This window comes from Rattus norvegicus, chromosome 15 (assembly GCF_021556685.1).
Source record: "Rattus norvegicus strain SHRSP/BbbUtx chromosome 15, alternate assembly SHRSP_T2T, whole genome shotgun sequence".
Classification (NCBI taxonomy): Eukaryota; Metazoa; Chordata; class Mammalia; order Rodentia; family Muridae; genus Rattus; species Rattus norvegicus.
This window is the reverse complement of record NC_141548.1, coordinates 42629145-42652786: the sequence shown is the minus strand read 5'-3', so window position 1 is coordinate 42652786 and position 23642 is coordinate 42629145. Positions and strand designations below refer to the sequence as shown.

Sequence of the window (23642 nt, the reverse complement as noted above, 5' to 3'; positions counted from 1 at the left end):
CTATTCTGACTGAGTTGCCCATTCTCACAAAGAATGAAACAATGTTTGCTAACTCTGGAAGCCTAGCTAATTACCAACCATCCTGTCACACAAGGGTGCTTAGTCTTAAGCTGATCCCCCTATATCCTTCCCTTTTAACTCTTAGAAAGAATCACATATGAAGAGTAATGTTTTCTAGTCCAAGGTCTCGTAATTAGTCACTGCTGCAAACAGCGTCCTGGCTGACTGGCTGGCTGCTGGCTTCTGGGAATGCATGCAGGTCCCTCCACAGGCTGTACAAGGGCGTTATCACGGTTACACTCAGCCCTTGGCTTGGTGGGGTTGGGCAAGGAGCCTGTTGTTTCTGATAGGGTCTCACTACGTAACCCAGACTAGCCTCACACTCTGACCCTCCTACCTCAGTCTCCCAAGTTCTACAATTATAGACACATACTCACACCTGGCAACAGCCTAATTCTCAAATGGTGAAGAGGCTTCAATTCAAATGAAATATTTAGTTAATGTTTAATATGTAAGACCCAACTTTTAAAAACCCAGGAAAGAAGGAGTTACCATTGGATGCTTTTGGAGAAAAAAGTTTTGCAACATAATGTAATAGAGCAAGACAATGCAAAGATTCTTTCAGCTTGTATTCTTGCTGAGGTCATTTTAAGTTTAACTAGAATTGGACCTCCTTGATGCAGAATTTCATGGAAAATTACCTAATTCTATTCTAGTAACCCAAGGTCAGGATATCTAGCTAACTTAGCTTACCCTGTTTGTGTAGAACCCTCTACAATTAACCATCTAGCTTTTGTTAAACTGCTTGCTTCTGCAAAGTACCCCTGGAGCTTTAAATTGAGATGCCAACACTTGGGTTAAAAACCTTCTGAACACTCAGGGTTGCACCTAGGTTCCTAAGTACCTGGATGTGGTCCTAGTTGGCTAGAATAAGGACTTTAAATCGGCTGTAAACTGTCAGAGTGGTCATCTCTGGTGGACTGCCCGGAACAGTACAAATCTAAAAGCAAAGCCTACGTGCCATCCACTGCTTGCTTCCTGTACAGACTGTTAAAACAGCTATTGCCTGGACAGTGGTGGAACATGCCTTTAATCCCAGTACTCAAGAGGCAGAGGCACATGAATCTCTATGAGTTCGAGGCCAGCCTGGTCTACAGAGTAAGTTCTAGGACAGTCAAGAGTACACACAGAAACCTGTTTAAAAAAAAAAAAAGCAGTTATTGTCCACCCACTATCCAAACACTCAGAAGAATGAATCCACAAATTCTATCGCCTGGAGGCAGTTCTGACAGCCTGTGGGGAGGCACCGAGTCTCTAGTCCCTGTGTCCCCTCTCCCCAAAAAACGTCATTCTCTGATTTAGAGTAAAGTATGCAGGTTCACTTGCTAGCAAGAGACAGAGACTGGACTTCAGTCTAGTTCTACGTCAGACATAAATCTCTACACTGGATTGTTTTGGCCCTCTGTGACTAACACCATATTGCTACTGCCTGTTGTGTTTCAAAATAAGAAGCCATTAAATTGATTTTCAAAATGGAGTTCTTGGCTAGAAATATGGCTCTGTGGATAGCAGCACCTGCAGCCCAAGGACTTTGATCCCTGCCTGTACCAAGCTGGATGCAGAGACACACATCTGTGAGTCCCAGACTCATAAGGCTTACCCTGTTTGTGCAGACTCATAAGGAGCAGACACAGGAGAACCTGCTGAAGGCTCAATGGTCAGTGACAGACGAAGATTCTAGAAGGAGAGAAACAACTCCCCCAGAAAGCTGTGGACACTGTGTGGCGTGCCATGGTACTTCTCACTCTCCTCAACTCTTTCATGGACCCTCTCTTATACATTTACTCAATAAATAAACAACTTTTTAAAACAAGAGAATTCTTTGAACAAAATACTAAAATTTCAACTTTTAAAGCCACAAATATATATATATATATATATATATATATATATATATATATATATATATAGTACTAAAAGTTTACGGCAGAGAACTCATCCTCAGAGTTAGCCCTTTACGTGTTTATTTCCAGTTCACACTTCCTAGAATACTTTACCTCTGGAATATTGGAGACAATTTCAAAGGTCACTCCACAGCCAGGGATAGAGCTCCGATGAGTCATCTTTTTGAGGAGACTTTGAGCAAAGCCCTAGAGAAAAACAAAATATAGACCATTATTTCCAACCTTGCTATCTGTTTACTGTAGCAAAGAGCAGCAGTACTCAGAGCTAATACAAGAACAGACTTCTGACACACGCATGTGGGATCCCTAGCACCGGGCACAGCTCCTTCACCTAAGCACAGAACCAATGGACGGGTAGATACAATGCCTTGGCTCCTGCACCTGGTGAGGGAGAAGTGAGACCTGGGATCTGCAAGCTGCCTCCAGGCATCTGAATAAACTCAGAAGACAGAAGAGACAAGAACATGACCTTCTGAGTAAGACGGAAGCGAGGACCGGGATGCTTACACTCTGCTTCTCCAGCACGACAGACATCTGGTACCATGAATATTGACAAGTTCAGGCATTAAATTCTTGACCAAAGCAGGATCGTTATGAAGGATGATTTAAGAGTGCATGGTCATTGTTTATGCTGACTGTGCTCTTTGCAGTTAGGAATTGAACTGTTGAATTAATGCATAGATGACTCATTGGGAGAAGCTGTGAAGATTGAACATTCTGCAGAGGTTGAAGAGAGCAGTCATGGGGGCGGAATACAATTGAATAAAGATAAGGAGAGAGAATAGTGAACAGGCATGAGGCAAAAGGTGAGGCAGAAGCATGCAAAAACCCAAAGGGGGGAAAATCAGCGCTTGCTAAAAACACGTAACTTTATAATCCTATCTAATCATGATTTATTTCCCATTTGGTGAGTGTTAACTAATTTTGAAGAGTCTCTCTGAACACCTGAGGACTACTACCTGATCCTCCCCCAATAAAAGCCGTCCACCTCCAACTCCCAGACAGAGCCTCTCAGAGTGTTAGGAGGTCATCCACTTCCTCCATCCCTTCAGGGCCTCAGTCCTGACTTGTAGCTCTCATACAGAGCAAGGCCACAGCTTCTCCTGGGTGGTAGAGGGCAGTGTTTACCATCTGCATGAACTAATGAAGCTGCCTGCCATGTGTTTGTTACTGTCCTACATGAAGAAGCAATTTAAAGGAATCCGAGACTGAGGGAAGTGACATGGCTTAAATACTTCCATCAAATCAGTCCAACTGGAAAGAAATGGAATAACAAGTTTCTCCTACTCAAAAATGAAGAGAAATGCTTCCTTGACACTGTGCCCTCACTGTTGCCAATACTGCAGGTCAGGTGGCCAGGACAGCTGACTCAGACATGGAAACTCACTCTTCATGAAGCTCCCCGGAGCAGCAGGCCTCTCTCCATCCCTTCAGAGTGCCCAGAAGAGGGGCACAGGAGGAGGGAGTAGGAAACACACACTACTCTACAGCTAACTCCTGACCTCAATGTTATTGATGTTGGACCAGAGAGCTAAGAAGCTGTGATTTCAACAGGATTATGCCAGTCTTCAACTCTGAGACTGGTATCAGTGGGACATTTAAAACTAAAGATTAATTTTTAGGGATGGAGATTACATCTTGAAGTCTGTCAACCATGACTGTGTTCTTTCAAATGAGAAGATTTATTTCCATCTGTGTCTATGTGTTGGGAGGTAACGGAGGAGTGAATGAGAACCCACCTTCCAATAACCACACTTACAAATCCAATAACACAGTGTTTCAACTCTTACCTAGAGCATTTCTAGAAAAACTCCATGTGTCAGTCAGGGTTCGTTCTGCCCGCCCGCCCTCCCTCCCTCTTCAGTAGGGCACAGCCCTGCCTGCCCCACACTGTATAAAGTGCCAGCTCAAAGCTGCTCTCCTTTGCAAGGCTCTTCTTCCTCACAGCTCTGCTGGCAGGATGCTATCCCACCCAGCACACCACATGCTAGAAGGTGGCCCACTCAAGTACTCTGAAACGCAAATGGGCTTTGCCTCTTGAAAGACCCACACAGAGGAGGGCAGTATAGTGCACACCCTTAGTCCCAGCATTGGAGCAGAGGCAGGCAGGTCTCTGAGCTAAAGGCCAGCCTTGTCTACAGAGTGAGTTCCAGGACATGCAGAGCTGAGAGAGAGGGAGGGAGGGAGGGAGGGAGAGAGGGAGGGAGGGAGGGAGGGAGGGAGGGAGGGAGGGAGGGAGAGAGAGAGAGAGAGAGAGAGAGAGAGAGAGAGAGAGAGAGAATATATATCAAGGACAACAAAATAAAATGCAGATCTACTAAAACAGAAAGACCTATTATCTATTCAATGTTTTCTAACCAAAGTCAAACTGAGAATCAAAGGGTTCTAAAAAAGACAATGTTGGGCTGGAGAGATGGCTCAGTGGTTAAGAGTACTGATTGCTCTTCCAGAGGTTCTGAGTTCAAATCCCAGCAACCACATGGTGGCTCACAACCATCTGTAATATACATTAGATAAATAAGAATTAAAAAAAAAAAGTTAAAAAAAAAAAAAAGACAATGTTGTTAGTACTCCCAGGCTAACAACAGATCACACAACTGACCAGAGAACCTCCTCGAGTTGATTCAGAAGAACCCCAAGGAGCAAAGCCACTGAACTTCCCCAAAGCAGGGTGGCTCTGTGACTCCACCTCAGTCCTGTGACAACGCCATGTGTGTGTTTACAGACTGGCAGCATGGTAAAGGACAGTGACAGACCTTGGAAGGGGAGGCTCAGAGTTCCACAGACCGTGTCTAGAAAGAACTTTCTAGTGTTAGTGGCACAGTCAGCCTCACCTGGCGCCCATGAACATGGACACAAATCCTCTTGCGTAGGACCAGTTGCATGTCTGCAGGGTGGCTGAGCTGGACTGCCACTCTCAGGATGAGGAACACTCGCTCGTCAGCAGGTGTGCCTTTACTGAGCTGAGGACAGTTGTGCACTGCAGAGTCCCAGGAGGCCTCTGCCTTCACCTGCAGAGATGGTGAGACAGCACTTCACTTTCTCCTCCAAGGCCACACAGACTTTCTTGAGAAAGCCACTTAGCTGGGGTAAAGGTTCCCTTTCAAGAAATGCCCTGAGGGGTTGGGGATTTAGCACAGTGGTGGAGCGCTTGCCTAGCAAGCGCAAGGCCCTGGGTTCGGTCCCCAGCTCCGGGGAAAAAAAAAAAAAAAAAAGAAATGCCCTGACATGTTGACAGAATGTGGCTGCTATCAGGTGAGAGTGCAGAGCGCTTGGCACAGTGCCTGTGCTGGTACTTACTGCTTGTGTACTGGGATGCCTCCCCAATATGTTCATTTGTTTGAATATTTGGTTCTTAGTCCTTTAGAAAGGATAAGGAGGTGTGGCCTTGTTAGACATGTGGCACTAGAGGTGGGCTCTGAGGTTTCAAACACGCCCAGTTTCTTCTCTATTAGTTCATCCTCTTTCCCTGTCTCCTTCGTCTCCCTCTCCCCATCCCATGGTGGACCAACCAGGATGTGAGATCTCAGCTACTGTTCCAGTCCCATGCCTGTCTGCCTACTGTCACACTCCCCACCATGATGATCATGGTCTGATCCTCTAAAACTATTAAGCAAGCTCTCAATTAAATATTTTCTTTTGTAAGTTGCCTTGGGCGTGTGTCTTTGCAGCAACAAAAATGGTTACTAAGACATTACTTACCTACTTGCTGTTATTTGTTTTTAAAAAAATGTTTAAATGTCAAGAAAGCTTGAAAAACTTGAGTACTGTGGACTTTATGTTCCTTGGTCACTCACGGAGACCATCTGTCTATTTTAGCCTGCATCCTATCACTTCCAAATAAACTGCAGGTAAGTGTCACATCCAGGAAATCAGCAGGATAGTAGCCATATTTGGTTTTCTCAGTTCAATTACAAACTGCAGTAGCTGTCATGGCCCCATAGTCTACTTATACATAGACTGATCCCAAGCCCATCTTATCACATCTAACACAAACAGGTTCAGGACTAGGGAAGGACACAGTGTGAATGAGTGGACCAGAGCTAATGCCCCACAGTAGGTATCTCAGGTTGCCTCTGAGTTCTTCAGATACTATACTGCTGATGTCATGTGTCAAGCATATTCAAAATTAGGAAATAAAGCCCCAGGATTATGCTCCCTCACACAGATTCAACCATGAGATCATGAGTCTGCATCAATGCCTTCATTGATTCTTTTTTTTTTTTTTTAAATTTTTTTTTTTTTGGTTCCTTTTTTTTTTCGGAGCTGGGGACCGAACCCAGGGCCTTGCGCTTCCTAGGTAAGCGCTCTACCACTGAGCTAAATCCCCAGCCCCTTCATTGATTCTTTTGCTTTTATAAAACAGATTTATTTTATTTATATGAGCACATTGTCGCTGTCTTCAGACACACCAGAAGAGGGCATTGGATCCCATTACAAATGGTTATGAGCCACCATGTGGTTGCTGGGAATTGAACTCAGGACCTCTGAGAAGAGAAGTCAGTTCCATCTCTCCAGCCCCCCTTTTTTTTACCCTGAGACAAGACTTCACTATGTAGCTCATGCTGGTTTGAATTCAGGATCTGCGTGCCCCAATCTCCCAAACACCAGCACTATAGATGTGTACCACTGGGTCTTTCTTTTTCTCCTCTTAAACAACTCTTAGGTCAGGCATGGTGTTCCATACCTTTAACCCTGGCACTTGGGAGGCAAAGGTAGTAGATCTCTGTGAGTCTGAGGCCAGTCTGCTCTGCCTAGCCAGTTCTAAGCCAGCCAGAGCTACAAAGTGAGGCCCTGTAATAAAAAGTTCTTATGAAGGAACTGCGGAGCAAATACCAAAGTCAGTGTCCTTCCAGCCTGGAGCTCCATGTACTTCAGAGCAATCAACAGCCACCTCTCTTCCAGTCAGGGTTGGAAACAGAGCACAGTCACAGAACAACAACATGGGTTCTCACCAAAGAAGGGGGAAGGTAGAAGGACTGGGTGTGAGGTCAAGCTTCCCTCTAAGTACTCAGAGTTTTCCCTTCTCTTGCTGACACCTAAGCTCCCGGCAGGGCAGGGCTAGGCTGGAGCTCCTCACCTGCTCTCCAGGGCTGCGCAGCCTTACCTCTCCATCGTGATGCTTCACAATCTGCAACTCAAAGAACTCTTCCTCCTCTTCCCCAGTCAGGGTAGCATCCCATCCGGCCTCTGGGTCATCAAGGTTATCCTGAGAGCTGAAATCATCCGCTGAAAGCAGAGCTGTCACTTAACACCAGGCTGTTTTCAAGGACACCCCTCCTCCCGCCCCCGCTGGCAGAACCAACGCGCTTATTATTAAAATTCTTCTGCTTCAAACTTCACTTGCTTTCTGCCCCACAGTCTCGCATGACACTGATAATAACCATTTAATAGTTCACAGATCCAAAAGCCAGAAAGTGCTTCAAGAAATTACTCAAGCTGCTCCCCATGTGTCATATTTTACATGGAAGGCAAATGAAGCCAAGATACCTAGGAGGTTATATGAGGTCTGCTCATAAATGGTAATGATGGGATCCCAGCCCAATCTCCCCGCCCTTCAGTGCACTTAAGAAACAAGAAGAAGTGACAGCAATTCCTCACAGTTAAGCCTAACCAGAGTGCAGGCTGGCTAATGGACCTGGCAACTGCACAGGGCCCTGTGGTCACTCGTCCGGGGCCTGGCTTCCCAGTGCCCCATCCGCCTAAGGCTTGTGTGTGCCTACAAAGCAAAGCAGGTTGGCTTGTGTAGACCACTCACGTGGAGTGCTGAACAATGTTCTGTCTCTTCAGATGCCCAGGCTAATGTGGTATATCTACACAATGGACTTTTATTCAGCCATAAAGAAGAATGACTTTTTGTCATTTCCAAGAAAATGAATGCCTCAAGAGATCATTGTGTTAAGTTAAACAAGGCAAACACAATAAGACATATATCTCTTCCCCATAACGGGTATAAAAGTAAAAGGGAAACCCCATGGGGGTGAGGGAATAGGAATTGTCTGATGGGAGGGAGGAAGAGGAAGAGAAGATGGTAGTGAAGGAGAAATACACAAATGCTACATTTTCTCTCCTTTGCAAATCTAGATCTGTCTATCCATCTGCCTACATGGCATGAATGCAGAATGACTTGGCTGAAGAAAGGGACCCAGGAAAAGTGTACAGTAGAGACAGGAAACTAAGGTGAGAGTGTGCACAGAAGGAAAGCATAATGTATGTACATATGAAAATGTCTTAAGAGCCAGGACTTCCTATGCTTACAGAAACATCTTAACTGAGGAGGAAAACAAATGCACAACTAAGAAATCTTCCTGAACTTCTACGCTCCCCAATCCCTTGAAGGCCTGCCTTTTAGCTGTCCAGGAAGCCCAGCACGAAAGCGGGCCAGAGAGACTCAGCCACCAAAGCTCAAAAGCACAAGGTAGACAGTGTCCTGTGACAGCTCTGGAACAACTCTCACCTCACAGGATGGACAGCTGGTGTGGGCCCCCCATGTCTCTCTCTAACCTGTGCACCTGTGTGCGCTCTGGGGCACCAAATGCTGGGCCCCTCAGGCATCCTAACACACTTCCAGTCGGTGAAAGGAACCGCTGAGGATGCCCAGGCATCCTTCTCTATGTAGGGAAGTTTTTGTGTTAATGCACATTTCTGCAGGTGTTTCATGGAGCTTAACTGCTGACTTCTTATTTTTAACTCCCTACCCTACCTCTGCATTTTCTATCTTCCCTCCTATAGGCAGACACTGGTGGAATGGGAGTGCAGGGGTTGGGGAAAACAATAGTTATATAAAAAGAAAAATCAGCAAGTAAGGTTAAGTTTATAGGAACTCACAAAAAAAGCTGAGAAAGTCATTAAATAATGCTAAGTTGTTGGTCCTTTCCAGATAGACGTTTTCTTTGGAGCAGTGAAGTTGAACATATATTCAGTGTGGAAAAATACCCTATATTGGTAGGGAAATAAAGTACTCTCAGGGAAGCAGGGTTGCCACGTGGAGATATGAGCATCACAGCCACGGCTGCTGTGCTGGGCTCTAGCTCAGTGACAGCACACTTGACTAGCATGTGTGAGGCCCTAGGGACCTGAACAGAGATGAACAGAAGTGAGAGAAAGGTGGAGGCTGCACAGCACAGCAAGATCGATACTGAGACTGACAGTCCTCGTCTAGCATCCGCATTCCACACAGAGCACTGAGCCTAAGTGCAACCCGAAACGTGATTGGCCAGAAGCATAAAGCATCACCTGTCACTGCTTTCTCAAGGGAAGTGTCTGGAAGCTACCTCTAACTTACCATTTAAGTCAAGAAATACAACAGGAATGTGGGCCTCCATCCCAGGCACTGGGGTCCTAAAACATGAAGGACAGGTTATGTACGGTATTGAGACACAGGAGTCTGTCAGGATCACGTGTGCCCTCTGGGGACAATGGCTGGGCACTGATGTACCTCTAAGATGGTGTGATGAGGTTCGTGATTGGCTACAGGAACCCTCCAGCGCTGGGCCATGGGAGCTCACTCTTATAGACTCACTCCCCAGTTCGGCAGCAGCCTGTCTAACGAGTTTGTCCTTCTTGCCAATGACATACTTAAGGACTCCTATGCTTGACTTGCTTTAATTTCAGTCAAGTGTCAGAGGACATTTGCTGACAGCACAGTTTAAGCACCAAAACCAAAAACTGGTTGAGATGCAGTTTTCTAACTGCATAATGACCTAACTAACATTCTTTTAAGGGAACGAATGACCCAAGTAATTAACATATTAACTACTTTTTAATGCTAAGTGCAGCGGTACTAAATATTGATTTAAGTTCTCAGAAATCCTAATTACCTTGGCCAATAACAATATTATTTAATAAAACATTTTCAAGCCACAGTCATATTCAACTCATGAAAATAAAGTAACAGTCTTTCAGTATCTCTGTTCTCATCACGGGCATCCACTCACTAACTGCAGCATTGCAAAGTCCAAGTGGGAAGTGAGGGCCTGGTCATTCGTGGAGGGTTCAGGAGACATACTGTAGGACCTTACCATTCTGCCGGTGCCCCCGGAATGCCACTCCCAGCAGACGGCACCATCACCGCATTTCTTTCCTCTGTGAGTGTCAGCCGCATCTCCAAGAGCTGTGCCTCTCGGTCAGCATCATCCTCAGTTTTGTCTACAAGAGAAGAGCTAGGTCTAGCAATCCTAATTGCTGCTCCCACATTTATACAGATTTAGTGTATGGTGGGAAGGGGGAGGGAGTACTGAGTGAGTATATGTGCATGCAATAGAGGGTGGGAGGGAGAGAAGAGAGGAGGGAGGCAGGGAGGGAGAGAAGAGACTGTGAGTATGTATGCATGCAGGAGTCCTCAGAGCCAAAACATGAGTTACAAAATGTCGGGAGCCATCATGTAGGAGCCGGGACTGAACCCAAGTCTTCTGTCCTGCAAGAGCAGTTGAGTGTTCCTAACCATTTCTCCAGCCTGTTTCCGTACTGTCTTTGAGTAAACAAGCTCTCCCTAGGTTACTGGGAACTTGCAGAGGCTTCTTACAGTTCACAGACCTCTGGTGCAGGGCCTGATAGCAGGGCTCAGCTTCTAAGTTCCCAGTACCTTCAACAAGAAACATTTACATCTTTCTCCCAGTTACTTTTTAATGTGTATAGACACTTTGGCCACATATATGCCTGTGCCCTGTCCCCAGAAGGAAGTGTAAGAAGACATCATTACAACCAAATAAGTAGGTGTTTTTCTAAAAGGCTATGCCCCAAGCCAAGAACAGACATCGATTCAAACCACCATATTCACTGGGTCCTCAGCTGGTTACACTGACACTCGGCTGCACTGCTATGGGGAGGGAAATGACCAACTTTTCTTCCTACCATGTTTACTGACAAGCTTCTGCAGTTGTTGATCCAAGTATTCTTGACGTTTGGTTAATGCATTGAGCCATTTTCTACGAAGCCGCTCTAAATCCCTATCCTGGAAGAAAACAGAGGAAGTCACACTCAATGCAATATCCAGGCAACAAACTTGAACTAGATGCTCCCCAAATTAACCTGACTCTCCTAACTCTAAGACATAAGCAGTACGCAAGACATAAGCAGCCTTTTTTTTCTTTTCATTTTTAAGACAATGTCTCATAAAACCCAGACTGGCCTGGAATTCATACACTATATAGCTAAAGATGACCTTCAACTTCACGAGTCTCTACTTCCACCTAAGAGTGCTGGGATGATCACAGGCTTGTCACCATGCCCTGCATAATAGGGACAGGAAAACTGAATGCAAGGCAAGCAGTCTACCACCTGAGATCCGGGCCACCCAGCATGAAGCGCCAACAAGTGATTCTACCTATTATACAGATCACAACTCCCGGAACATGATTTAGACGCTTAAGAATTGGTTCTCTTTGTACTTGCTTAACTCCACCCATGAGAAACAACATCTTCTATGAGGTTGCCTGGCCAGACAAGACTCACAAACTGTACTTGACAACCTTTAAATGTCTACTCCGCAGAACTACCAGGAAGAATCCTTCAAGTGTCTAGCCACCTCCAACTGCTTGCTCCAACTCCTTGAGCATATTTGGGAGGTAGCAGTGGGTGAGACCATAGGGGTTGCTAATGACAGACTGAACCCCACCAGTCAACACCTGCCAGCAAGTCAGCCTGACCTCATTTCCTTTAGTAACAAGGTTAGGGACGGGAGGTTCAGAGGAATGCTGCAGATGTCAAGTGTCTGGATTTCAACAGGGCACTTAACCAAATAGCCTATGTCATTCCTGTGGACAAGACAGAGAAGCATGCTGTGCATCTACTCTAAGTGCCATCACAGAGGGCTCAAATACCATATCCAGAAAGCAACGATGAACGGGGTAATGTCTGTTTAAAAGAAAACTCCATTCTCTCAGTTCAACCCAGCTGATATGGTAAGGGTTTTTTTAATCAGTGACTTAGAGGAAGGCAGACATTTCTATCAAATTAGGGTGATGCAAAGCCAGGAGAGTGACTACAGCAGATGACATAATCAGGCTCCAAAGAGCCCAGGCAGCCTTAAATGATGGCAAACAAGATGCAACTTCACAGACATAAACTAAATTTGGCACGTTAGGGAAAGAAACCACAGGGGAAACAAAACCTCCAAAACTAATGGACAACTCAAGGGAGGGGGCGTTTAGGGTGACCTGGTCTCACACATGAAAGACACAGATAGGTATTGGGGTGTGTGTGTGTGTGTGTGTGTGTGTGTGTGTGAGTGTGTGTGTGTGTGTATACCCCCATGGGTGACTCAACTCAAGGGGAGCACAGGCAAGGCAACTGGGAGGTGGCAGTGTAAATAGCCCAATGCAGTGTCCCTGATTAGGAAAGGCCTTTAGTCACAGGGCGTCCTACTCCTAGCCCATGCACCCCACAATACACAGCACTCCATACTTTGTTTGACTTTTGGGAAAAGCAGAATTGTTTAATTATCAAGTAGCAGTGCAGAAAGATCCTGGCCTGTGTAATTAAGTACTTGAATCAAGCTGATTTGATGAGGCCAACAGGTGCTCAATTACCTGGTAGCTGTCCATGTCCTCCTCTTCCTCCTAAAAGAAAACAGCATATTATGTAGAACCAAAACAATTATTTACCCACAAATCAGGCCTCTGTCCACAACCACAGCCTTCTCCCACAGTTCCTGTCTTCTTGTCTAACTGATTCATCACGCCTTGGCCTCCCACCCAGCCTCATCCGCCCTCAGGAAGCAGGTAAGACTAGGAGCTTCTAGGGGAAAGTGAAGAGCCTCCCCTGACCTTTTCAGAGCCCATACAATGCCCTCCCTGCTGGGCTTACCACCCCCTACTCCCGGGGAAATCAAACACCCGCTGGCAAAGAGTCTTTACCAGCCAGTGGGGGGTTCTTTAGAGGGGTAGGCCATGGGGTGGGGGGGGTAATCACCGCTAGTCTTGGCGGTTTGCTAGGCTGAGAGGTTTTAACTCTCAGTTCACCACAAACCAGGACAACACGCAGTAACACAGTAACAAGGGGCTCTTGTCAAGACAGTGCACTGAAGGAGACACCAATGGTAGGGAAGGGGCAGCAATGTCTCAAAAGATTCTGCTCTGCTGTTGCCTTTCAAAGAGCCCAGCGCAGGCCCAGAAACTTACATGGATGTTCTCGTGGGTCTTAGGGGACCTGAGCGGTCTAACTTTCACACAGCCAATGCCAACCGACAATATGCACTCTTCCATCAGTGGCAAAGTCCCTGACTCCTGCACTGACTTCACTTCAACTTGAACTCGCCGAGACTGCCCCTGCAACACACAAACACACACACACACAAAAATCATCTTCTTGAGTTTCAAAACTCTGGTTTAGAGAGACCCCTACAGGCTGATATAGAGAAATGCAATTGGCTTTAGAGAGATTCATCTATTTCATAACTGTTAAATACTAAAGCATAAATTCTAACCTAGTCAGGAAAATGTATTTTTCTTCAGATAAAAAACAAAATGAGCATTTTTATAATTCCTAAATAATAAGAAACTAAAATAAAATGTGTTTCAATGAATGATGGGGCTTGTTATGTAGCAACACAGTTGATACAGCACTCACTACCCACATGGCCTAATTCTGAATTTAAGGTAATCCTCCTAGCTCAGCCTGCCAAATGCTGGCATTTGACAGAACCCCCAGGTAAATGAAAACTTATAAGCAAAGGAAATGCAAACAGTGTCTAATAAAAAATGTTCAACTGAGCCAGGTATAGTGGTTCACATTGTAACTTTAGCACTCCAGGGATGGGCAGGGAGATTTCTATGTTCCAGGCTATCCAGGGCTGCATAGAGTTCTAGGCTATCCTGGCGCTATCTTAGAAGACCTAGACTGAAAAAAGGCCAACTTCCTGACAAGGTAACTATGAGAGCTTTCATTTCAACCTGCTAAGCTAGAAATTACTTCCAATAGAGATCAAAGTTTGAGACAGATAGTATCAATCCTGTGGGACAGGAATTTAAACTGGTCAAGCTTGTTCTAGGGCTAGGTAACTTCAAACTGTAAGCAACCTTTGCCCCAGCAACTCAACAGTCAAGTGCACGGATAAGTGATCTGTAGTGCTGTGAAGAACAATGCAGTAGACGTATATCGAATGCAGACTGCTGACAACTGCTGCAAGTGTGACAGCCTGGTCCATCTCTAAGAGACGGGGCAGAGAGACACTTGCAGCCTACATTGAAGCACAGGGTACCAAAGTCGGCATTCAGTCTTGTTTTCAAAATAAGAACTGCCAGGCAGCGGTGATGCACACCTTAATCCCAGCACTCGGGAGGCAGAGGCAGGCAAATCTCCATGCATTCTAGGCCAGGCTGGTCTACAGGGCAAGTCCAGTTCAGCCAGGGATATGCAGAGAAACCCTGTCCGGAAACACCAAATAAATAAAAATTGACCTGCATACACATATGTACACACATGCCTAAACACACACATGTACACATGTACTTAAAAAAATCAATTAATTGCTATTTAAAAAAAGCAGAGTCTAAAAAAGTTAGTGACAACTTGGAATCATTGCCCTTTTCCCAGAATTAAAGAAATTAAGGTGCAAAGAATGTGATCAGGACTGACCCTGCGTGGGTGTCCAGAACAAGCCCTGTGGCTGTGCACACCGAGGCAGAGCTCCCAGTATCCCCAAGTCATCACACATGGTAGGAACAGAGAAGAGCATCTAAGCAACAGAACCTAAACATCCACTTTCAAGTCAATTGCTTTACCTCTCATCCAGAATATCAGCTACCAAGAGTTCTGCACAGCCAGAAACATCTACTCAGGCTATCACTGGCCCTGCTAACAGCCACTGATTGGAACATTTCCAAGGAGTATGCATTCCATCCAATATTTTAAGGGAAAAGTCACTCAGCAAACTTTTTTATTTCCTTGTTATTATTATTACTCTTATGTATGCACATGGAGATGCACATGCCACAGTTCACACTGCAGGTCAGATGACCACTGTCCAGTCACTTTTTCCCTTCCATCTTCTCTAGGGTCCCAGAGACTGAACTTGGGTCTTTGGGCTTATGTGGCAAGCACCTTTACCCACTTTAGTAAGTCAGAGACCACTTCATCATTTCAAGTAGCTGCCTTCTGCCTCTTTTCCTATCCTGAATGTTTGAAATGGGTCATAACATGGAAGACAGTCAGAGAAAGGCTTACTGTCTCAGAGAACACTTTGGAACATTCCCTCAGCCACTCCTCGGAATCCATCCAGCTGTTGTGGTTGTCCATCTGCCCCTGCAGCATCCCACCATGGCTACAAATGATCCCTTACCCTGCCACTGGCCCATGCAAGAACAGTGTGGCCCAATTTTAAACCTCAAATTCAGGTGAGCTCAACAAGCTGCCCAAGCCTCTGTGACAGCCTCTCCCCGCCTCTCCTTTGATCTCAGCCTTTGATCAAGCAGAGTTACCTCAAGTCCTTACCCTGTCACCTAACAGGGGAGCCCTTTACCAAGCTGGAGTGTCTTAGCACTGAGGAGAGGATGCCCATCCTTCACTGAAGCCTTTCTGACAAACTAGGGGCATCTGTAGATACTCCCAGTCAGAGGTCTGAGGTATAACTGACACTGAAACATCCAGTTGACTGTAAGCTACAGAAACGACACCTAGCCTGGCTTCCTAAGATGACTTCCTAAGCCAGTCCCCCGCACCCCCCCCCAAAAAAAGCCCAGGAAAATCTTCACCCTCTGGAATTCAGCTGGGTCTCCCTACATAATACTGTGGCTGAAAACCCTCTTCTTTTGCTCTAAGTCTCTTACCTGTGCATGAATGCATCCGAGAAACTCATTTGCTTCTACCTTCTACATTAATCTGAAATTTAAATATTTCGAACACTCTTTCCTTCAACCTTTTCTCATGTTTTTCTTTGAATGCTTTAAACATTCATTTCTATAGCAATCCTAATAATATAGGTTTTAAAGATTTATTGTTTTTGTTTATGTGTATGTGTGTGCCTTTGTGAATGTCATGACGTAGGGCCCACATATGGCCTAGGAATGGAATTACAGGTGATTGTGAGCATGTGACCTGGGCGCTGGGAACCAAACGAGAGCTGGCAGAGAAGAAAATATTCCTAATCACTGAACCATCTCTCCAGCCCCCTAGTGTCATATCTTAAAGTATGAAAATTCTAGAGAACAGCCTACTAGATTTGTGAAATGAGGCCTAGTGTTGTAAAAAGGAGTAATTCCAATCATTTGTACCAATTACACTGAGATTTTCCACTATCTGTAACACGTGACACGAAAGCCAACGAGAGGGCGCAGGGGAGAAGGGAGGACCAGCAGGAGGAGGAAATGTGGGCAAACACGGAAACCTTCACATGAAGACTGTTACCAAGAAACCAATATGAGACTGCTGCTAAGAAACAGATTATGTATGGGAGACCCACCCTGTCACTGTTGGTCAGAAGCACAGACTGACAGACAGCCATTCATCTGGGTGATCGAGGAGAACTCCATAGTCTATGCTGCATAGACTCAGCCACACACACTTAACAGCTGCCATGTGTCAAGTGACACTCACAACACTGGTCCCCTCTGCTGACGGACAGAGCAGGGCCAGCAGGGAGCCGGCAGTCCGCCCCTACAGTCCGCCCTCTCTGCCGCTTTGAACTGCTTTCCTCATGCTCATGAGTACAAGAAGCTGACTGGTACGTCTGCCTTACATCCCACTCTTCAGTTCTAAGTCTTCCTTGAACATTTCTCATTTTCAACTCAACAAGAAGGCTCAGCCAGCAAAGGTGCTTGCTTCAAAAGCCTGATGACCTGAGTTCAATTCTCAAGGCCCAAACATCAGAGGAGAACCCACTTTTCCAAATTGTCCTCTGACCTGCACTGTGTCCTACATACAAACTCACACATGTACAGACACATACATACAAAATAATAAAATATTTTTCAAAAAGTTTATTTTAACCCTTTTAGAAACTACTTTTAAAACACCACTAAGTAATATGACTTTAGACAATAAAAGAAACAATTTTTATATAAGAAATGGGATTGAAAATGAAAATTAAAACCTAGAAAGGGGCCAGGGAGACAGCTAAGTAAAGGGCCTTGCTGCCATCACCTAACACCCTGATTTCAAACCCCAAGACTATATGTAGAAGGAAAAGAGAAAACCAAGTTTCACAAGCTGACCTCTGACTCGTACATGCGCACAGTGGCATACACCTATCCACAAACATACACAATAGATAAATAAATGTCAATACATTTAACTACTCCAAAGAAATGGGCTTGACCATTTTATATTTCATCATCATTATTATCAAACGTTCTGAATCCAGTATAAGTCATCCAGTGTCGAGGAGTTTACTATGGCGGCAGTGTTGGTACCTGTCGGAGCTGGAAGATCCCCCCTGTTGGGACATCTTTTGCAGCAATTACTTCCACAGGGCAGTATTCGCCATTCTCATTCTGTTCCAAGATCTGAACCCAGAATTCCAACTTTCTGGTGACTTCACTCCACCTAGGGAATATATGCAGGTCTTAAGAAATTACACTTCTTTTTTAGGCAGGGTTTCATATATACCAGGTTGTGCTCACTCTCAATATACAGTCAAAGGTACCCTTTAATTTTCAATATTCCTGCCTCCTTCTTCGGAGATTCCAAGTGTATGCCAACATAGTTTATGCAGTGAACCGAGCCCAGGCTTCATGCATGCTGGGTCAGCATCCTGCAGATTGAGTTACCTCCTCAGCCCCCAAACCATGCCTCTCTACTTCAATACAGACAGCGTGGGACCTTCCATTCTTTTTTTTTTTTTTTTAAAGATTTATTTTATTTATTATATATCTAAGTACACCGTAGCTGTCTTCAGATACACCAGAAGAGGGCATCAGATCTCTTTACAGATGGTTGTGAGCCACCATATGTTTGCTGGGAATTGAACTCATGACCTCTGGAAGAGCAGTTGGGTGCTCTTAACCGCTGAGCCATCTCTCCAGTCCGGGACCTTCCATTCTTAACACTGAGAATGACCGTAAACAAAGAAGCCCAGTGAAATGATCATTAGATCAGAAAGAAATGTACAGAACATAATGGCAAATAACGTGAACCAAAAGTCAAACTGACAGCGTCAATCTAGGATGGCTCTGTTTTCCCATTGTTTCAAGTTTTGAGGACTGAATTCAGGTGACCTCCATGTGCTAAGCAAATGCTCTACCACTGAGCTATACCTCACCTGTACTTTTATTTTGTTTAGACAAATTACATATGGGTTAGAACAATGGCTCAGAGTTCAAACTCACATAAATCTTCATGCACATGCACACACACAGCTACACACAGAACTAGAGAACTCATGGGGAGGTATAATGACAAATGCACTTGAAAATAGTTATCCAATGATTGAAATATTCTAGTCGGTACTCAGAAGCCAAACAGGATGATATAGGAAGGTGTCATCCATGACTTGATAAGGATGTGCTCTTGGGTCAATTCATAAGAAAATTAAGAAAAGAAATCTCACCTTCTAATTTAGGATTTGCTAAAAAAGAAAATTTGGTTCTTGTCTATAATTAGATGGCAGCAAAAACATCCCCGCTTTTGAGTCATTCCTTTTAAACTCACTTATGCTACCTTCTCCCAACACTGGTGGCACTCAGAACTGGAAAGGGCCAGGGATGCAAAACTGGAGCATTTGCCTAGCCTTCAAGAGGCCCTGGGTTCAAACATCAGCAGCACAAAATCAAACGAGCAACCAGCAACAAACACCTGTGAGCCAGAGACAGTGTCAACGTGAATGCTACCGAAGATCGCTGTCTGTCTCTCCATGGCTGGCTAATCAGACAAAACTCACTGTGGTAAATGAGCTTTCTCCTGAACTTCATTTTACTGGTAGACATTTCCTCAGAGCACTGAACTTTACTGAACAGTGGAAAAACACATGTGGGCGTTTAAGAAGCAACAGTAAAATGAAGTTCAGGAGAAAGCTCATTTACCATAAGAGTGGTGATGCTTGGGAAAAGGTGACCATTAATTCATATAATAATGATCATGACTCAATAATGAACGTGCTTACTGCACACATAACTGCTGGATGGATCAATGCCTGCCTACAATTATGGCTCTAAGCATGCAGACACAGGATCCCACCAGACTAAACCTACTAAGTAAGCTCTGAGTTTGAATGAGGGGCCTTGTGCCTCAATGTGAAGGGAAGAATAATTGAGGAAAACATTCCATGTCCATTTTGACTCCCACAGGTACATACCTACACCCCCACTCAAATATGTATGCACACATGTACATATCACAAATACACAAGGGAAAGGAAAGCAAAATAATTTAAAAATAAATGAGAGTCATCTCCAGCAGTATTTTTTTTTTAATTTATTTATTTATTTATTTATTTATTTTTATTCCCTTTCCCGGTTTCTGGGCAAAATCCCCCTCCCCCCTCCCCTTCCTTATGGGTGTTCCCCTCCCAACCCTCCCCCCATTGCCGCCCTCCCCCCATAGTCTAGTTCACTGGGGGTTCAGTCTTAGCAGGACCCAGGGCTTCCCCTTCCACTGGTGCTCTTACTAGGATATTCATTGCTACCTATGGGGTCAGAGTCCAGGGTCAGTCCATGTATAGTCTTTAGGTAGTGGCTTAGTCCCTGGAAGCTCTGGTTGCTTGACATTGTTGTACTTTTGGGGTCTCGAGCCCCTTTCCAGCAGTATTTTTAAAGCTAGAAATGGGAATCCAATAGATTATCAAAAATTCACCTGTCGGGGCTGGTGAAATGGCTCAGTGGTTAAGAGCACTGGCTGCTCTTCCAGAGGTCCTGGATTCAATTTCCAGCAACCCCATGGTGGCTCAAGACCATCTGTAAAGGGATCTGATGCCCTCTTCTGGCATGCAGGTGTACATGCAGACAAAGCATTGATACATTAATAATTAATTAATGATTTAGTTAATTAATTTAAAAAGATTCACCTGTCCCGAAGACTCCTTGTTTTTGCTTGGATGATTCCCAAATCCCACAGGGCTGGGTTTTTCCGGGGATCATTCATTTTATGTCCATACACTTCAATGGCCAGGGCCCCTTCTGAGAGATATTCAATAAAGTCTTCTGTGATGTTAACACTGAACTCCTGAAACACAACAGCTCATTACAGAGCAGCAAGTGCTTGCTTGATCTTTCGAGCACTTAAACTAGGTGTTACCTCCTTAATGATACCAGGAAGGAAGCACAGAAACAGTGGCATGGTTTCCTCATAGGACAAAGGTCATTAAACAGCAGTGCACACACAGACTAACACTCTGGCTTTCATATACTGTATGGCTTTGAAAGGGGCAGGAGAGATGGAAGGCTCCAAGCTTAAGGCCGAGCACTGCTCTTCCAGAGAGCCTACATGTGGTGACTCATAACCACCTATCTATCCGACTCCAGATCTAGGAGATTGATGCCACTCGTCTCTGTGGGCACCTGCACTCACATGGACAGCATACCCATAAAGAAACACATGATTCAAAACAAATCAACCTTTTAAAATAAAAACATACACAAACATAGTATTGACTTTGAACTTTAAAGGTTCTCACTTTGAAAGACCAGGCTATAAAAATAGAAAATTATTTTGTTTTGTTAGCAATGTTTTGGGAGCCTGTTTTCATTTGTGAGTCAAAAACAGCAAAAGTCAGTCCAAGTCCTGACAGTAACAGCCAAAGGCACAGTGATAATCACTACTTTTATTCAGCCCACAAAAACATCATCATTAATAACAACAGGTCAGGTCCAGCTGACAGAATAACCAATCAACATGGCAGAACATGGGGTGCCCAGCAGGGTGGTCTCTGGTCTTGTTACTACCTTCGTTTTCACTAGAACATTAGTTTCTTAACCTTTTTATGAAACAAACTCCCTCTGGAGAAGAGTGCTCATTCATATATACAGCTACACAGCCTTGCCTTTCTCTAGACAGAAGTTCACTCTTGATTGTGGACACACTAAATAAACTAACACTTGGTCTAAGACTTGAGAACACCCCACTATGAATACTGGCACAATCATCCAAGATTCAGTACTCCCTCTTTAGCTGTGTTTACAAGAACAACTTAAACACCAAGGCAGACTGAAAAGAACTCACGCTGCAATGATCGAACACAACCATACACTGTGGCTCCTTGCTGGTGGGAGATGAAGAGGTGTCCACTTCGGGAGCAACGGTCACTGGCTCCTGCTGATCCCAGAAGTCATATTTGCAGAAGACAAAGTGGCACAGATGCTGAGGCAACCCTGTGGCCTGGAGTATTTTAACCTGAAAGCAAAGAAGGCTCCACGTGAGGCTCGACCAACGGGCTCCAAGGAGCACTTAATTCAGGTCCTGCCCTAACTCTGTCACAACCACTCACCTATGTGAGGCACATCTCATTCAGTGTGCGCTCAGGACTAGGACACAAGCCTGACACATGGTGACAGCAATCAGATACCAGGGTGGATTCTTGGCAGCACTTAGAAGCTGACAAGAGCATTAGAACCCTAGTTTGTCAGAATGTAGGATATACCATCACCACTACTGCAGAAGAAGTTTTGGAAATCAGTATCACCCCACATTTCATAAGGAAAGCACAAAGCCATTCAGCACAATGAGCAAAGCACAAAACCATGTCTTGAGTAAATAAGCAGCAAACCTTCAAGAGAGGACAGGCACTTCCTCTATCGTAAGTTAAGGACAGGAGGCGCTCAGTTCTGAAACAGAAACGCTGTGTGCTACGATCATATCACTTTGTTTTTACTTAACTCCTACTGGGAATGTCACTGAGCATGTGGAGGGGAGAAGAGAGGAAGTGAAGACCACAGAGTTTCTGTTTTCTACACTGACATTTACCCTGATAACCTCTCCCTGGAGAATGCCAGCAAACATTCAAAGAAAGCTCTGGATGAGAGGACCCTAGAGTCTCTAATTACAAAGTATGGCTGCAAGCACATGCCCAGTAGGACCAACACCCCAGAGAAAATGCCTACATTGGAGCCCTTTTTATAAAAGATTTTTTATTATTTTAACTATATGGATGTGTGTACTGTGTATGTGTGTATGCATGTGAGTCTAGGTTCTTGTGAAGTCCAAAAGAAGGTATTTGATCCCCTGGTAGAGTAACAGGAAGTCATGAGCTGCCTGACATGGGCTCTAGGAACTGACCTCCAGTCCTTTAAAGAACAGCAAGTACTCTTAACCACTCTTAGCCATCTCTCCAGCCACACTTACAGACTTGTACACACACACACACAGACACCCCTGTGTGTATAAGTGAATGTGATGTGTGGGCAGGTGCCTTCAGAAGAGGGCATAGAACCCCTTGGAGCTGGAGTTACACGCAGTTGTGAGCCGATATAAGCAGCTGGTGGAACCAAGGTCCTCTGGAAGAGCAGCAAATGCTCTTAATCACTGAGCCATGCCTCTAGCTGCCCATACCAAACATTCTTCATACTTTTGGCAGCAGCATCTGGATTTCAGTTTGGAGTTTCTGTGGTAGCTTGTGATGGTGGTAAAACCACACAGTTAGGACTGACAGCTGGGCCAGGTGCTGCTGAGCAGATCTAACACGCGTGCTCAATTGTGATGGAAGTCCATCTGAAAGCAGTTAGCTCCTACGGAAATGAACCTCAGTCAAAGGCTGGAGTAAACCAAAGGCAAGGTCAGATGTGCTCACCTGCCCTCTACAGGTGCTCCTTAGGGTTGAGACTGCCAGGAAAGAAGAGCACCAGGAATGGGGAAAACATCCCAAGCACATAGGCTGGTTATTTTGTTGTTGGTGGTTTGGTTTGGTTGGTTTTTTTAGTTTTTTTAAATTTTACTACAAAAATTGAAATCGCCACAAGATGTCAGGATAGCACCCCACTTGCAACTCGACATGAAAAAGCCAAAGTGAATTGGCAGGAATTGATGACACCTGGAGCTTTCAATGTATGTTTCTGAGAACGGAAATATGGGCGTACTCTATCATTACAGGAAATTAGTGCAACGTCTGTACAGCCAGTGATCTCCCTCACTCATGGGACTGAGACTGTCCCCACGTTTGACTTTCCACAGGAGCTTCCTTATCTGCCCTCGTCTTCTTACACAGTGAACCCCTACAGCTAGAGCTTGATCTCTAAGAAGTATATGTCCAACTCAAACGAAGACTGCTTCCTAAGAAATAATAGATTCTGGATCCAGAAAAGGAACTGTTTACAAGATGAGACAAAATGTCTACTGTACCCCAAACCTATCATGTCTGCAGAACTGAAGGGACTACCACCACCCAAAGTTTGGAAGACTGGAGATTTGATATAAATAATAAATACCCAGAATTGAAAGACACATCTATTAAATCTAAGAGTTCATTATGGCATAAAGATAACTTTAAAAACCAGTAATGTTGACAGAAAAGCACAGCACCACCTATATCACACTCTTGCTTTCTGATTCTGTGGTGCACTATGCCTTGCTACTCCCAACCCGGGTCTGACATCTCTGAGCACAGATACAATGGCAATGAACAGAGTCACAGGACAACACAGGGGCTACACAAGCAGCTTTCAAGGTGAGAAGAGTACAGGATCGAGAAATAAAAGGAACCTGGGTAATGGCACCAAAGACACCTAAGAAAGCTGGCTATGTGGTTTATGACCTTAAGGAATTAGTATGCTGACTGATTGACTTTTTTATTTTTATTTTATTTTGTTTTTTCAAGAC

The 23642-nt window shown here is 44.7% G+C and overlaps 1 protein-coding gene across 6 annotated transcripts in view; it reads right to left on the bottom strand.

Annotated features, from left to right (window-relative positions):
- Kif13b (kinesin family member 13B) overlaps positions 1 to 23642 on the bottom strand; it is a 157614-nt gene that overhangs the window by 31386 nt on the left and 102586 nt on the right. For all 6 annotated transcript variants that reach the window (XM_087585728.1, XM_087585729.1, XM_087585727.1 and 3 more), the window contains 11 exons: positions 21054 to 21224; positions 19900 to 20057; positions 17312 to 17444; positions 13085 to 13231; positions 12494 to 12523; positions 10818 to 10917; positions 9986 to 10112; positions 9250 to 9305; positions 7072 to 7193; positions 4799 to 4975; positions 2058 to 2150 (listed from right to left, as the gene is read on the bottom strand). In XM_087585728.1, coding sequence (XP_087441854.1) covers positions 2058 to 2150; positions 4799 to 4975; positions 7072 to 7193; positions 9250 to 9305; positions 9986 to 10112; positions 10818 to 10917; positions 12494 to 12523; positions 13085 to 13231; positions 17312 to 17444; positions 19900 to 20057; positions 21054 to 21224 — 1314 coding nt within the window. The remainder of the gene's footprint in view (positions 1 to 2057; positions 2151 to 4798; positions 4976 to 7071; positions 7194 to 9249; positions 9306 to 9985; positions 10113 to 10817; positions 10918 to 12493; positions 12524 to 13084; positions 13232 to 17311; positions 17445 to 19899; positions 20058 to 21053; positions 21225 to 23642) is intronic.